At 56.7% G+C, this 15,076-nt stretch overlaps 2 protein-coding genes across 2 annotated transcripts in view; both read left to right on the forward strand.

The window, feature by feature from the left end:
• The window catches only part of Wdr18 (WD repeat domain 18), a 10,620-nt gene extending 4,098 nt beyond the window's left edge, over positions 1–6,522 (forward strand). Inside the window, exons 3-10 of the mRNA XM_021204996.2 lie at positions 3,162–3,295; positions 3,443–3,584; positions 4,257–4,400; positions 4,482–4,546; positions 4,621–4,745; positions 4,836–5,002; positions 5,603–5,671; positions 5,750–6,522. Coding sequence (XP_021060655.1) covers positions 3,162–3,295; positions 3,443–3,584; positions 4,257–4,400; positions 4,482–4,546; positions 4,621–4,745; positions 4,836–5,002; positions 5,603–5,671; positions 5,750–5,878 — 975 coding nt within the window. The 3' untranslated portion in view covers positions 5,879–6,522. The remainder of the gene's footprint in view (positions 1–3,161; positions 3,296–3,442; positions 3,585–4,256; positions 4,401–4,481; positions 4,547–4,620; positions 4,746–4,835; positions 5,003–5,602; positions 5,672–5,749) is intronic.
• A 2,483-nt stretch (positions 6,523–9,005) lies between these two features.
• On the forward strand, positions 9,006–15,072 carry Grin3b (glutamate ionotropic receptor NMDA type subunit 3B). Its single transcript, XM_029542468.1, has 7 exons — positions 9,006–9,431; positions 10,992–11,590; positions 11,828–12,860; positions 13,626–13,771; positions 13,853–13,968; positions 14,046–14,197; positions 14,380–15,072. Exons 1-7 carry the CDS (start codon positions 9,006–9,008, stop codon positions 15,070–15,072), a joined length of 3,165 nt encoding a protein of 1,054 aa, XP_029398328.1.
• The last annotated feature ends 4 nt before the right edge of the window (positions 15,073–15,076 follow it).

Consider the following 15,076-nt stretch of genomic DNA (forward strand, 5'->3'; position numbering starts at 1 on the left):
AGGAGGAGGAGGAGGAGGAGGAGGAGGAGGCGGAGGAGGCGGCGGCGGCGGCGGCAGGAGGGACCAGAAGCTGTGCAGAGGAGAAAAACATTTATTTGTTATGCTTGCGGTTTATATGAGGGAAATCAGGGCAGGAAGCAGAAAGGCAGTTAACATCCACAGTCAACAGCAAAGAGAAATGTTCCTGTGATTGACAACACTTGTTGCTCTTGCAGAGGACCTGGGTTCAATTCACAGCACCCACATGGTGGCTCACAGGCATCCATAACTTCAGTTCTAGAGAACTTGACACCTCTTTTGACCTCAGTAGGCATCGGACATGCCCCTGGTACACATATAGACATGCAGGCAAACACTCATAAAGGAAATAAACCTGACCTGAAAAATAAAAACTGTCTATTGAACGAGAGAGATGGCTCAGCAGTTAAGAACATTGGATGCTCTTTCAGAGGATCCAGGTTTAGTTCCCAGCACTCACATGGCAGCTCACAACTGTCTGTAGCTCCCGAGAATTAAGCACCTTCACCTGGCCTCTGAGAGTACCCTTAGACGTACAAAGAAATTTAAAATAAAACTATCGGGGGTCCTGAGAGATGATTCAGCAGTTAAGAGCACCGACTGCTCTTCAAGAGGTCCTGAGTTCAATTCCCAGCAACCACATGACTTCTCACAACCATCTGTAATCCAGTGCCCTTGTCTGGTATCTGAAAACAGCCACAATGTAGTCAAATATATAAAACGAATAAGTAAACTTTCAAAAAAATAAAATAAAACTTACCACAAGCCCAGTGATAGCCAGCCCCCTTTGTCTCACAGTCAGGTACAAAAGGTACCAGCACCCTGCTTCCCACGGAGCCAGGGATCAGCCAGTCTTTTTGTTGGCCCCAGCTACCTGGCTCTGTGTTAGGACTAATTACGAACCTTGGCGATGAGTAAGAGTGGAGAACTAAAGGTTCTAGGCTGTCCTGACCTGGCCCATATAGGGATGGAAGGTGCCAGCAGGACAGAGCTGAGCTCAGCTACGCCTCTGTTCCTCCTGGCTTTATCTTCCTCCAAACCATGCCAGAACCTCCATGGCATTCTCAGCCCATGATTCTGAAGCTGGCTTGGGCAGAGAGGAAAACCAAAGCCAGGGTCTCAGGGCCCCACAAGATGGCTTGTGCTGCTGTGTACTGAGGGCCCCGCGTCTGAGACGTCCCTTTATGTGTGTACATGTACATGCTGTGCACGGGAGTGTTTACATGTAGGCAGCAGGGAATACCTTCAGTTGTTGGTCCTTGCCTTCCATCTTGTATGGGACAGAATCCCATTGTTTCGTTTCCAAGAATTCTCAGAATGCCGCAGACAGGCACGTCTGTCTGCCTGTAGACTGGAGGTCAGAAGCTGGGTCTTCCCATTCAAGTGGCAGCTACTTTCCTTTGATTTCGTTTTCAGTGTTATGTAGCCAGGCTGGTCTTGACCTCACTATGTAACCCTTGACTTCCAGACCCACCTGGTGCCACCTCCCCAGTGCTGGGGTGGAGGCCAGCACCAAGCATGTTGGGAGGAACTCTCCACTTGCTGGCTCAGCCTTGTAAAGCACTCTTTAAACTCTTTGGTTTTGGTCTTTTTGAGACAGGGTTTCTCTGTGTAGCCCTGGCTGTCCTGGAACTTGATCAGTAGACCAGGCTGGCCTTGAACTACGGGATCCACCTGCCTCCGCCTCCGCCTCCGCCTCTGCCTCCGCCTCCGCCTCCGCCTCCGCCTCCGCCTCCAGAGTGCTGCGGCTAAAGAAGTGTGCTACTGCTGCCCGGCCTCTCTCGACCTTTTAAAGCAGTTTGTTGTTGCTGCTGTTTGTATTTTTATTGTTTGTATATGAGTATTTGCTTGCGTGTGTGTCTGGTGCCCTTTGGAGACCAGAGGTGTAGGATTCCCTGCTGGATGTGACCCTCCTTGTGGGTGCTGGGAATCAAACCCAGGTTCTCTGGAAGCACAGCCAGTGCTCTAACCACTGAACTATCTCTCCAGCCCCAGCTTACTTTCTTATGCAACCCAGGACAAACTTCCCAGGCTGGTACCATCCATAGGTGGAGGGCCCAAGTCAAACATTTCATCAAGACACTGGCCCACAGGCCTGCCTGGTGGCAGCAGTTTCTCAGTTGAGGTTCCTTCTTCCCAGGTGACTCTTGTTGCCTCTCCAAGCCTAGCTTGGTGCCTCCTCTTGCTGAAGGGCTGGCTTCTGCCCCATCGTGTCTCTAAGGATTTCTGATGGCCACCAGGGGCACTGCCCAGCTCACAGGTTCTTGGGCTAAGGCTGGTATGGGAATTTTCCCTTTCTCTGGGGTGAGGTGCTCACAGAGGACCCATGTGTCATCTGTGTGGCAGCCAGGAGCCTCTTGGACCTAAGGTTCTGCTGACGATTGTGGCCCACACTCTCTTGGAGATGTGAGCATGTAGGTAGCCATGTTGTCCTTCCCCACCCTTACTTAGCCCAGACACTTGACAGAAACTCAGCCCCCCCTCGGCCTGGAACCCATCCTTTACCCAGTGCAGGCCTGGGCTCACCACACTGTCCCTTCTGCAGTCCCTAGGCCTCCTCCTGTTGCCCTTTGGGATGTCTAGTCGCCAGCCTTAGCTAGCTCTTCCGCTGAATCAAGTGGTGTCTGCGCTGCCCAAGAGTGAGAACCTGCAGTCCTCAGCCTCCGTGCAGGCTGGGGGACCCTGAGCCAATTCCGCCAGTTCCACACCCCCAGAGTGGGGTCCTGCAGCTTCTCACAGCCCGATGCCCCACCCCTCGGCGGCGTGTGGTGCTCACAGTCAAACTTCCTGCGTCCTGCCTCCACAAGTGGCCCTAGCCCTGTGGTGAGCCAGATGTAGGGCACCCTTTTAACCCGCATGGCCTCAGCCTCCCAGGTAGTGAGAGGGCACCTCCACCATTGCCCCTCTGTGTGCTGAACTGGAGGCTCACACATGTTGAGCTAGCAGGGGCCTCTTCTGGGGACAGGGCGGGGTCCCGCTATTGTCAGACACTGAGGACGCAGCCAGAGCTGGCCAAGTGCACAGTGATGAAAGCCTGTGGCCTTCCTGGTTCCATGTACCAATGGCCCTGGAGCAGGTGGACAGGGTTCTTATAGGTTGGCATAGTCTGTGTTGTCCCTGACCATCGCTGCCTGGCCTCACAGGTCTGCACCGGGAACCTCCTGGTCATCCTCAGCCGGCACTACCAGGACGTGTCCTGCCTGAAGTTTACAGGGGATGGCAGCTTTTTTGTCTCGGCAGGCAAAGACTGCCTGGCGCTGGCCTGGAGCCTCTGCAGGTAGGGCATTGCCTGAGATCTATCCAGAGAGGCTGTGAAGTCTCAGGGCAGCAGTAGGCTGGTGACTACTGGGGCATCCCAGTCCTTGGGGTTTGGGGAGGCAGGCCAGGGGCTTTCCATGTGGCCTCACTGCTGCTGTGTGCCCAGTGTGCTACAGGCAGACCCATCCAGGATCCTCGCCCCAAGACATGTCTGGTCCCAGCACACGCTCCCAATCATAGACCTGCACTGCGGCTTTGGAGGCCCCATGGCCCGGGTGGCCACCGCTTCATTGGACCAGACCATAAAGGTAGCGTCCCCAGCCCCGACCCATGAATTACAGGCGGCCACTGGATCTCATCTGGGAGGGAGGGAGGGAGGGAGGGAGACTGGCCGCTCCCTTGCCTTGGCTGTTCGTGCTCCAGACAGCCCATAATCCCTATGCCCGACCAAGGACACCCAGAGATGGACTGTCCAGCCTGTCTGCTGGAAATTCCCATTCGTCCACGCCTCGGTGGCCAAATGCCCTTGAGTGGGGTTGTTTGTTTGTTATTGGCACAGTGTTAGAGATGGAACCGGGGCCCTGCATCTGCTAGACCAGTGCTCTACCCGAGCCTCGCCTCCAGCCCTCTTTTATCTTCTAGTTTTAGACAGTTTTTTGCTTGTTTTTTTGAGACTGTCTTATTGTGTGGCCACAGCTTCCCTAGAACCTGGTGCATACACCAGACTGGCCAGGAATACACAGACCCCCTTGCCTCTCTCTGCCTAGGAGCGCAGGGATTGAGGGCAGGATTGGAGACATATTCCCTGGCTGGTGCTTTGGGTCTTCAGCAACCCCACAGCAGCTGGGGTGCCTGTGATTCTGTGGGGGTTCAGAGGCTGATAGCATGGGCGTGATGGTGCGATGGCCCCCTGCCTCCTGGCCCCCCCGACTTGGCTGTGTGCCTGGATGTCCACAGTGCTAGGCTTCCCATCCCTGCAGCTCTGGGCCATCTCCTCGGGGGACCTGCTGCTGTCTGTCTTGTTTGACATGGGCATCACATCTGTGACCATGGACCTGGCCGAGCACCACATATTCTGTGGAGGCAGCGATGGCTCCATCTTCCAGGTGGACCTGTGCAGCTGGGTGAGTGGCCCTTTGGGACTGAGGGAGCCCACAGTCCTTTGCCCTCCATCCCAGACGCTTATGACCTGTCTCCACCCACAGCCCGGACTGAGGGAGCACAGCTTCCAGCCTGAGCAGAACACAGGGAAGGTCTTCAAAGGACACAGGTAGTCACCTCAGGAGGTGGGGTCAGCACTGTCCCCACACCGTGAAGCACCTGACCCCCATCCTCCTCTCCCAGGAACCAAGTGACATGCCTGTCGGTGTCAACAGACGGCAGTGTCCTGCTCTCCGGCTCCCATGACGAGTCAGTGCGGCTGTGGGACGTGAAGAGCAAGCAGTGCTTGCGCACAGTCACCCTCAAAGGTGTGCCCAAGGCCAGCGTGGCTACTCAGGGATGGGGCAGGGCCCTATCCTGCCAGCCAGGCCCTGATGTTGTGTTATTGTGTCCTTCAGGCCCAGTGACCAATGCCACCATCATACTAGCCCCACCCAGCATGCTGAACCCTGAATTCAGGCCCAGCCTGCCCCTGCCCCACTTCAACAAGCACCTGCTGGGGGCTGAGCATGGAGATGAAGCCCAGGGTGGGGGCCTGCGCCTGCAGCTAGGGCTCCACCTGCAGGTAGGACCCACAGCCACTCTTCCAGAACATTCCGTACCCCAAAGTTCCTCCTGCTGCTGCTGGTGTGCCTGTCTGGCATCAACAGCCTCTGAACCCTTGCTACCCAGGTCACTGGTACCCAGTGCTGCTCTTGCCATCCGTTCCCACAATGTACACCTGGCTGAAGGCACACTGTCAGCTTTACAGGCTCCGCTGACTTGTCACATTGCTGTCAGTGAGTGGCCAGAGTCAGGGCAGCCTGAGGTCAAGCAACACCCCACCAGGAAGGGGCTTCTACCCAATATCCTCAGTGCCTCCCCTGGGGCTCTGACCCAGGTCTGTGGCACTCCACAGTGGCAGGCCCTTTCACAGAAGGTGGCAGACAGGGTGAGGGCCTAGGGTCCAAGAAGCTCAGCTGTCATGTTCCACCCCTGCAGCCCCACTGCTGGATCTGGGCATTGGCCCAATCTGCCTTCTGCTCTGCAGCTTTCTTGGCCTGGATCTTACAGGTTCCGGATCTTACAGGTCCTCACGTGGCCCTCAGCCCTGGACTCTGGTCTTGTGGTGGAGGCTGGGTCCTCTGAGGGCAGGGAACAGCGGGGTGACCATGCTACTTTACAGGGCAAAGAGCCTAGCTACGTGGAGCGTCTGGAGCAGCTGCAGGCAGTGTTGTCGGGCTATCTGGAGAAGGTAATCGGGGCTAGTCCTGGTGGTGGGTCCAGGGTGGGCAGACAGGAACAGCCCCACCCACACCCTCTCTCTCCACAGAACATGCTAGGCAGCCAGATGCTGCCAGCACGTGTGTTTGAGCTGGAGGAAGAGGTGCGTAGCCTGCGCAAGATCAACAGGGACCTGTTCGACTTCTCCACGCACATCATCACACGGCCCTCCAAGTGAGGCATGTTGGGCCACTGCCACACAAACACTTGCCACGGGGCTGTCATCTAGTGTTTCAACAAAGGATGGACTAAAGGATGAACAATTCTTAAATTGTGCACCTCGGTTGTTCCGTCCCTGGCTGGGCTGGGGCTTGGTTGGAAGGCCTCAGGCTTGGGGAATGGGGTGCGGTAAGTGGGAGCTGACTGCAGAGTCCCCATTCATGAGGGACAATCAGTCCTTCATGGATGTCCAAAGCTCAGTATCTGGACAGTGTCCTGGGGCTACTTCAACTGTAACCTCAAGTCCAGCCCAAATACCAACAGAACCTTCCAGAAAGCTGCCTTCAACTGACAGCCCTGCCAAACAATCCAGAAACTCCGTGTGATTTATCAGAGCTATTGCCACCGCAGCGCAGAAGAGCTGTGCCCTCAGGTGGCAAGATGTGACCATACCCTGGGGGACCTCAGCCTCCTGTGACATGGACCTCTGGGCCCTCTTCCCCGCACTAGCCTTCCTTTCCACCCTGGCCCCTCCACCAGTCCCCTGGCTGCTTGTAACTGCTGCTCCTCCCTCAGGGAAGCTCTGAGGAGAGGCAACAATGTATGTACTCCACCAGCCATGGGTCCCCAGCACCCAACTAAAGGCCTCTGGAGGTCCCTCGAGACTGGGGTGTTCATTATACTAATTATGGCTCAGTTTCTGGCTAGGGACAGTGGCAGATGTTGTGTGGAGCCATAAATTACCACCCAAATACTGGGTCCCCATCTGCTATGGCTGGGCTGCTGTACTTGCCCCATCCAAGCCAGACCTCACTAGCCCAGGCTGGCCTGAAAGGCAGGACCCCCTGCAGATCTGTCCCAGCCTCCTTGCTAGGCCTTGCTGTATTCCCTCATTTGTCTGCCTTAGCTTCCCTTTGCTGACTGGGAATTCAGCCTTTGTAAATACTAGGCTGGGTGAATGCCAAGAAGATCCAAGTCCCCAGTCTCCTGAGCCAGTGGGGCAGCCTGCACCAAGCCCCCATAGACTTCCTCAGGTGACAGGAGTGGGGCAGTGTAGAGGCAAAGACCCGCATAGCCCCAGTCCCTGTGGGAGGAAAGTGGATGCTACGTGGTCCAGCCATCAAGTACGGAGGAAACTTGAGAACAAAGGCCACTGAAGGATTCCATGGCAGGAAATGTCTGGAACAGTATTCAGGGGGATAAATTAATATTTGTGAGGTGTGCTTTCCCATTCCCCAAAAAGGCCTTGCACAAATTTCTTGTCATTCAGCTGGAGTGGAAGGTCCCACTTGGCCCTTCTGCTAGGAGTGATAGTACGGACAGGCCTGCAGTCCAGCTGTCTCAGTCTGTCCACTGTCTTCAGTGGGTGGGATAGAACCGGCACCCAGGACTGTTTGAGTGCCTACTCAGAGTGCCAGATGATAGTATGGACAAAAGAGAGATGTCAGAGGAAGGGGATCTAAGGCCTGGACTTCTTGGTGCCCCGAGGATCTCTGAAGTGGCATGGTGACCATGGCAACTAGGGCAGACTAGCCCCAGACAGGAACCCTGAAGAACCCCTAGCCTGATGTCCTTTGGATCCCTGGCCAGGTGCCTAGGCAGCCTGCCACTTGAGCCGAGCCATCTCATTAAAAGCCGGCTCAAGTGCAGTCCATCTTGCTGGCTTTTTTGTTTGCTGGATGGATGTTTTTTTGGTTTGGTTTTTTTGCTTTGTAAGGAGAGAGAGGTTTGCAGGGGGAGGGGAAGCTGACCAAGTGTAGATTCATTCATCAGGGCTGAGTGTTCCCTGCAGGCAGCTGCAGTGCAGGATTTTGGGGGAATGCCACATCTTCCAGAGTGTCTGTGAGGACAGACCTCAGAATTCCCAGCAGGAGCCTCCTGTCTGGGGAAGCCTCTGATCCCCGATCCTACAGGCCACGCTTGGGATAACAAGTGGACCCTGAGTCAGTTGAGTTGGGGGACCTGGACAACTGGGAGCTGTAGAAGGTTCCAAAGCAATTATAGAGTGCCTATTGTAATGCAAGCCCTGAGGCCCAGGAGTAACTGGGCAGGGTCTACCCTTGTGCTCCCTGAACTGACAGGGGCAGTGATCACTAAATGAGTCAGTAGGAAGTTGAGCACGATGCACGGTCTGGGTGGCCATGGTTTATAACAGGACATTTGACCCTGGGTTTTGAAGGGTGAAGTTCTGGAAAGGTTTCTCCATGGGTGTTTCAGACTGCTTTTGTAAAGAACTCGATTTGTTCCTAGCACCAGCACTGAGTGGCTCATCCAGTACCAGGGGACCCAGTGATCTCGAGAGCAGTGGTTTCACAGGCATGGGGGCGCGCACGCACAACCCCAGCCCTCCAGATGCAGAGACCGATGGCTCTCTTTAAAGAGTTCAGGGTCAGCCTGGTCTAAATAAGAGGTTCAGACCAGTCAGGGCTATGTAATAAAACCCTGTCTCAAAAGAACGCTGCTGCTACTTTTGTTGTTAAATATTTTAAAAGAGAAAGAAGCCGAAGCCGGGTGTGGTGGCGCACGCCTTTAATCCCAGCACTTGGGAGGCAGAGGCAGGTGGATTTCTGAGTTCGAGGCCAACCTGGTCTACAGAGTGAGTTCCAGGACAGCCAGGGCTACACAGAAACCCTGTCTGTCTTGAGAAAAAAAGAGAGAATGAAAACCAAACACGATGGTTCAGTGGGTAAAGATGTTTGCTGTCAAGTCTGATGACCCGTTCTGATCCGCAAGACACACAGTAGAGAAGAAATCTCCAAAAAATGTCCGCGTGTGGGGAGTGTATTCCCCCACCCCCGCAACAAACACAAGATATAAATACATGTGCTTTTTTCTTTTTAAGTTTGTGATTCAATATTGTTGCCCGGGCCGGAGGACAGGAGATCCGTCCTACAGATTTCTACCAAATGTGCCTGCCTTACTTCCCCCCAGGCTGCACACGGTGTTGTATTGGCCAGAGACTGCTTTGGGCGCTTCAGTCTGGGCAGTGAAAGGCATCACCCAACTCTGCCCTGCGTGGCACAGCAAACCTAGGCAGCGGCCCAGCTCCTCCTTCTGTGGACACCCGGACCGGCAGGAGGAACGAGAGCGGGGCTGGCTGGGGTGTCTCCTTCCCTTCTCACTGCACAGTGGTAACTTCCATCGGGATGGAGAGTGTGCGGACGCTGTGGCTCAGCCTGGCGCTGGCGCTGGCGCGAGGGTCCTGGGTGGTGCGCAGTCACCCTCAGCCCTGCGGGGTTCCCACGCGCGCCGGGGCCTCCTTGCGCCTGGCTGCGCTCCTACCCCGGGCGCCCGCCGCCCGCGCCCGCGTCCTAGCCGCCCTGGCCACCCCTCCGCCGCGGCTGCCGCACAACATGAGTCTGGAGCTGGTGGCCGTCGCGTCCCCAACCCGGGACCCCGCGTCGCTGGCCCGAGGTCTGTGCCAGGTTCTAGCACCGCCCGGCGTGGTGGCCTCTATAACCTTTCCCGAGGCGCGGCCTGAGCTACGGCTACTGCAGTTCCTGGCAGCTGCCACAGAGACCCCGGTGCTGAGCGTTCTACGGAGGGAGGTGCGCACGCCCCTCGGAGCCCCGGTACGCAGGGAGCGCGGGAAACCCTGGGGGCGGGGGACGGACGGGAAGCTAAGGAACCCCACACTTCTCCAATTAGGAGATGGAGAGGACCCCTGTCCCAGCCCTTCCCTCCCAAGATGCCTTAACCCGCCTTGGCTAGAACAGTATACCACTCGCCTCTTCCTGGGCTTGGACAGTGTGGGAAATCCTTCCAGAAACCCCACCTTTCCCTCCTTAAGGGCCAGACAACTCCTTACCCAGAGCTCTGTGGTGGCCTTGAGTCCCAGGGCGGCACAAGTTATCCCCATACTTGATATGTCTCTCTCTGTGTGTGTGTGTCTGTCTGTCTGTCTGTCTCTCTCTGTGTGTGTGTGTGTCTGTCTGTCTGTCTGTCTGTCTCTCTCTCTCTCTCTCTCTCTCTCTCTCTCTCTCTCTCTGTCTGATGCTTTAAGACAGTCTCATACTGTGTAGACCAGACTTGCCTAAACTCAGAGATCCGCCTGCCTCTGTCTTCTTAGCACTGGAATTCAAGGTGTGTGATATTACACCCAACTGGGTTGTTACCAAGGCAGGCCAGCAAAAAGTCCCACCCAGGGACAGCACCCTTGAGCATGGCTCCCAGGTCCCTGGGACACAGGAGACCTCAGGTCTTCCTCGATAACCTGTCATGAGGTTGCATCCAGGGAGACCCTAGCCCCAGAAGAACATTAATGTCTTGGTATCCCTAAGGCCCCCTGGGTCTGGTGGGAGACTCCAGACCCAAGCTGACAATAACCCCTGCTTCCTGACCTGTGAACGGCACCTGTGTGTGCTGCCAGCTTTTGAGCCAGTCTTGTCTCCTCCAGGGTTGGCCTGGCCTCCCTACACAGAGCTGTGGTGTCCTCAGCACCTGTGCTGCCAGACAGCACCCTGTGGTTTTAGGTGTCGTGGGTGGACTGTCTTGTATTCCAAATATGCAACACAACCCCAGGTCCAGAACTTTCTGAATGTGCTGACTACCAAGGGACTCCTGGAGAGGTGGGCGGGACTAGGTCAGAACTGAAGAGGAGTAAAGCTCCAGAGATGTGCAAGGCTCTCCCTGAAAAATGGTAGCAAGGACTCCATAGAGAAGAGCCAACAGAGCTGGGTTTTGAAGGATGCCTAGGAGGTGGTTGGCATAGAGAAGACTGCTATACTCAAATAGAGAAAAATAAGGGAGGACTGGGCTCACCTTTCCTTTGGTAAAGTGCATGTCTAGCATACGGAAGGCCTGCATCCAATCCCAGCATGGCATAAATGGAAGTAGTTGTACACACTTGTTATCCAGCAATTCTGAAGGTAGAGGCAAAAGGACCAGGAGTTCAAGGTTACATAGTTACTTTGTTATATAGCAAGTTCAAGACCAACCTGAGCAACATAATACTTTCAAAAAAATAAAAAATAAAAAGGAGGGTACTGGAGAGCCACTGAACACCAGTGAACTGAAGATGAGGTAAGATAACCCCCAGCTCTCAAGAACAACATAGATTCCTTAACAGAGTGGGGTGGGTGGAGCTGTGGATACAGAGCTGGACAGCCCTGACCAGGACCACCTCTTCCTAGACCCCGTTCCACCTGCAGCTGGACTGGGCTAGTCCCCTGGAGACCATACTGGATGTGCTGGTGTCCCTGGTACGGGCACATGCCTGGGAGGACATTGCTCTAGTACTCTGCCGTGTCCGGGACCCTGGTGGCCTGGTGACACTCTGGACCAGCCGTGCTAGCCAGGCTCCAAAGTTTGTGCTGGACCTGAGCCGGCTGGACAGCAGGAATGACAGCCTTCGGGCTGGACTGGCCCTGCTGGGGGCGCTGGAAGGAGGGGGAAGCCCCGTGCCCGCAGCCGTCCTCCTGGGCTGCAGCACTGCCCATGCACATGAGGTCCTAGAGGCAGCACCACCGGGTCCCCAGTGGCTGCTGGGCACACCACTGCCCGCAGAGGCACTGCCCACAACCGGTCTGCCCCCTGGGGTGCTGGCACTGGGGGAAACCGGGCAGCCTTCCCTGGAAGCTGCGGTTCACGACATGGTGGAGCTTGTGGCTCGGGCACTCAGCAGCATGGCTCTCGTGCACCCAGAGCGGGCCCTGCTTCCAGCTGCGGTGAACTGTGAGGACTTGAGAACAGGCGGCTCTGAGTCAACAACGCGCACGCGCACCTTGGCTCGGTGAGTAGGGACAAACCTAGGGGAAGGAGTCCAGATCCAGAGCCCAACACTGTCCCGTTAGGCCGTGAGAGCAATCGATCAATCGGGAGCAGGTGTCCCAGTAGGAACAGAACTTAGAGGGTTGATGGCTGGCCCTCCATCCCCGCCTAGATCTCCCACGGGTTCCAGGCAGGTACTTATCGATGGAGGGGCAGTTCTCTCAGAATTGAGACAATTCTTATATTCTATATTCCACAGGTTTCTGGGCAACACCTCATTTCAGGGCCGCACAGGGGCTGTGTGGGTGGAAGGCTCCTCTCAGGTGCATGTGTCTCGGCATTTCAAGGTATGGAGCTTGCGCAGGGACCCGCTGGGTGCCCCAGCCTGGGCAACAGTAGGCAGCTGGCAGGATGGACAGCTGGACTTCCAGCCAGGGGCGGCTGCTCTTCGAGTCCCATCTCTATCGGGCACCCAGGCCCGGCCAAAGCTGCGAGTGGTAACTCTGGTGGAACATCCGTTTGTGTTCACCAGGGAATCTGATGAAGATGGGCAGTGCCCGGCGGGACAGCTGTGTCTAGACCCAGGCACCAACGGCTCGGCTAGACTGGACGCACTCTTCACTGCATTGGAGAATGGCTCCGTGCCTCGCACCCTGAGAAGATGCTGTTATGGCTACTGCATTGACCTCCTGGAGCGGCTGGCCGAGGACCTGGCCTTTGACTTTGAGCTCTATATTGTGGGGGATGGCAAGTATGGAGCCCTGCGTGACGGACGCTGGACAGGCCTGGTGGGTGACCTGCTGGCCGGTCGGGCACACATGGCCGTGACCAGCTTCAGTATCAACTCGGCTCGCTCCCAGGTGGTGGATTTCACCAGTCCTTTCTTCTCCACCAGCCTGGGCATCATGGTGCGCACGCGAGATACGGCCTCACCCATTGGGGCTTTCATGTGGCCCCTGCACTGGTCCATGTGGGTGGGCGTGTTTGCTGCCCTGCACCTCACAGCGCTCTTCCTTACCCTGTACGAATGGCGGAGTCCCTATGGGCTCACGCCACGCGGCCGCAACCGAGGTACTGTCTTCTCCTACTCCTCTGCTCTCAACCTCTGCTACGCCATTCTCTTCGGACGCACTGTCTCCAGTAAGACACCCAAGTGTCCTACGGGACGCTTCCTCATGAACCTCTGGGCAATATTCTGCCTGCTGGTGCTATCCAGTTACACAGCCAACCTGGCAGCTGTCATGGTCGGGGACAAGACCTTTGAGGAGCTGTCTGGAATCCATGATCCCAAGGTGAGGACTGGGAAACCTAAGGGCTTAGGGCTATGGTCAGGACGGAGGTGGGCACTCTGCTCAGCAGGGACAGGACCATCTCCTGCCCATTCCCTTTTCATGGAAAGACTCAATAACTTAAGTGAAGTGCTGGTGTGTGAAACCATAGCCCTGCCCCTGCCCCATCCCAAGAACTTCTCTATTTTTGCCACGCCCCCAGCTCCAATCATGACCACACCCCCATTCTTAAGCATCAGCTGTTTTAGCTCAGTTTGTAGACCAGGTTGGACGCAGACTCAGAGAGACCCGACTGCCTCTGCCTCCTGAGTGCTGGGGTTCAAGGCGTGTACCACCACGACTGGCCTAAGCAATCTGCCTTTAAACCACCACTCCCACGCAGGGATGGCAGGCGTGCTGAAGCACATCTAGATTTATTTTCACCTTTGTTTTCTGGAGTTCATGGTATTTCCACAGCGACTTCCCTCTTAGGGATCCAGCTGCTCATGTCCTGCTGACCACCTCCCCCCAACCCCCAGCCTTGTGTCCCTTGCAACTGGGTGTTGCCTAATGCTCTAGATACCATAAGTGGTTTTTGGCTGTGGCTAGGTGAGGACTGAGGGCGGGGTGGGGTCTGCAGGGGGATGAGAGCAGAAGAAACTCATGTCTTCGGGGTCCTCAAGTAGAATATTTGCGGATTACTGAAGCTGAGCGAGGTCCCTGCACGTGGTCACACATGGTGGCCCTGGTGGGGATGCGGGCTGCAGGCTGAGCATGCCTCCCCTGCAGCTGCACCACCCTTCCCAAGGCTTCCGCTTTGGCACCGTGTGGGAGAGCAGCGCGGAGGCCTACATCAAGGCGAGCTTCCCCGAGATGCACGCACACATGCGTCGCCACAGCGCACCTACCACTCCACATGGAGTGGCCATGCTCACGTGAGTCTGTGGGTACCATGCAGCTTCGGAGGGCCACCTGCTTCTCAGACCCTACTGACCTTGCCTGGTCCTGCCCCACAGGAGCGACCCACCCAAGCTCAACGCCTTCATCATGGATAAGTCGCTGCTGGATTACGAGGTGTCCATAGATGCGGACTGCAAGCTGCTCACCGTCGGCAAACCCTTTGCTATCGAGGGTGAGTGCGTGGTGGGGCTCCGGGAATCACAGCTGTAGGTGCCCGCAGCTTTAGTGGAGCCCTCTCAATCTCTGCAGGCTATGGCATAGGGCTGCCCCAAAACTCGCCGCTCACCTCCAACCTGTCGGAGTTCATCAGTAGGTACAAGTCCTCAGGCTTCATTGATCTGCTCCATGACAAGTGGTACAAGATGGTGCCTTGCGGGAAGCGGGTGTTCGCCGTGACGGAGGTGGGCAGGCACCCAAGATACAGGGTGGGGAGCCCAGGCTATGCTTGCATGCATTCCTACTCCTCCTAAACCAACCCCAGCTCCAGCGTCCCTTCCTTCAAGAGATCTCCCTAGCTGCCCTGCCCGGGGGGAAGGGGGGTCCTCATCCCGACGCTGTGTGGGGATTTTCTTGCCATTCACAGACGCTGCAGATGGGGGTCTACCACTTGTCAGGGTTGTTTGTCCTGCTGTGCCTCGGGCTGGGCAGTGCTCTTCTCACCTCACTGGGTGAGCACGTCTTCTACCGCCTGGTGCTGCCGCGCATCCGCAAGGGCAATAAATTGCAGTATTGGCTTCACACGAGCCAGGTGAGGAGGCAAGACAAGATAGGGCGGGGTGGCGGGCACCTCAGGAGCCTACCCAAACACCTGTCCGTGCCCCTAGAAGATCCACCGAGCCCTCAACACAGGGCCACCCGAGGGGCAACAGGAGAGGGCGGAACAAGAGCGCAGGTGAGCAGGGGGCGAGGCGAGGTCCCAGGCTTAGCGGGCAGACAGGCTGTACTGCCTCCTCCTCTCCCTCCTAGCGGCCCCAAGGAAGAGCAGCCTGCAGCCGACGGTGCGGGGCGCTGGAGGCGGGTGCGCCGGGCCGTGGAACGGGAACGGCGCGTACGTTTCCTGCTGGAACCTGGGAAGGCTGGCGGGGACCGTCCATGGCTCTGCTCTAATGGGCCCGGGCTGCAAGCGGAGCTGCGGGAGCTAGAGCTGCGCATTGAGGCTGCACGGGAACGACTGCGCAGTGCGCTGCTGCGGAGAGGGGAGCTGCGGGCTCTGCTTGGGGATGGCACCCGGCTCAGGCCACTGCGCCTGCTGCATGCGGCGCCCGCTGAAAGCTGAGGAA

This window comes from Mus pahari, chromosome 9 (genome assembly GCF_900095145.1).
Source record: "Mus pahari chromosome 9, PAHARI_EIJ_v1.1, whole genome shotgun sequence".
In the NCBI taxonomy this organism is placed as follows: Eukaryota; Metazoa; Chordata; class Mammalia; order Rodentia; family Muridae; genus Mus; species Mus pahari.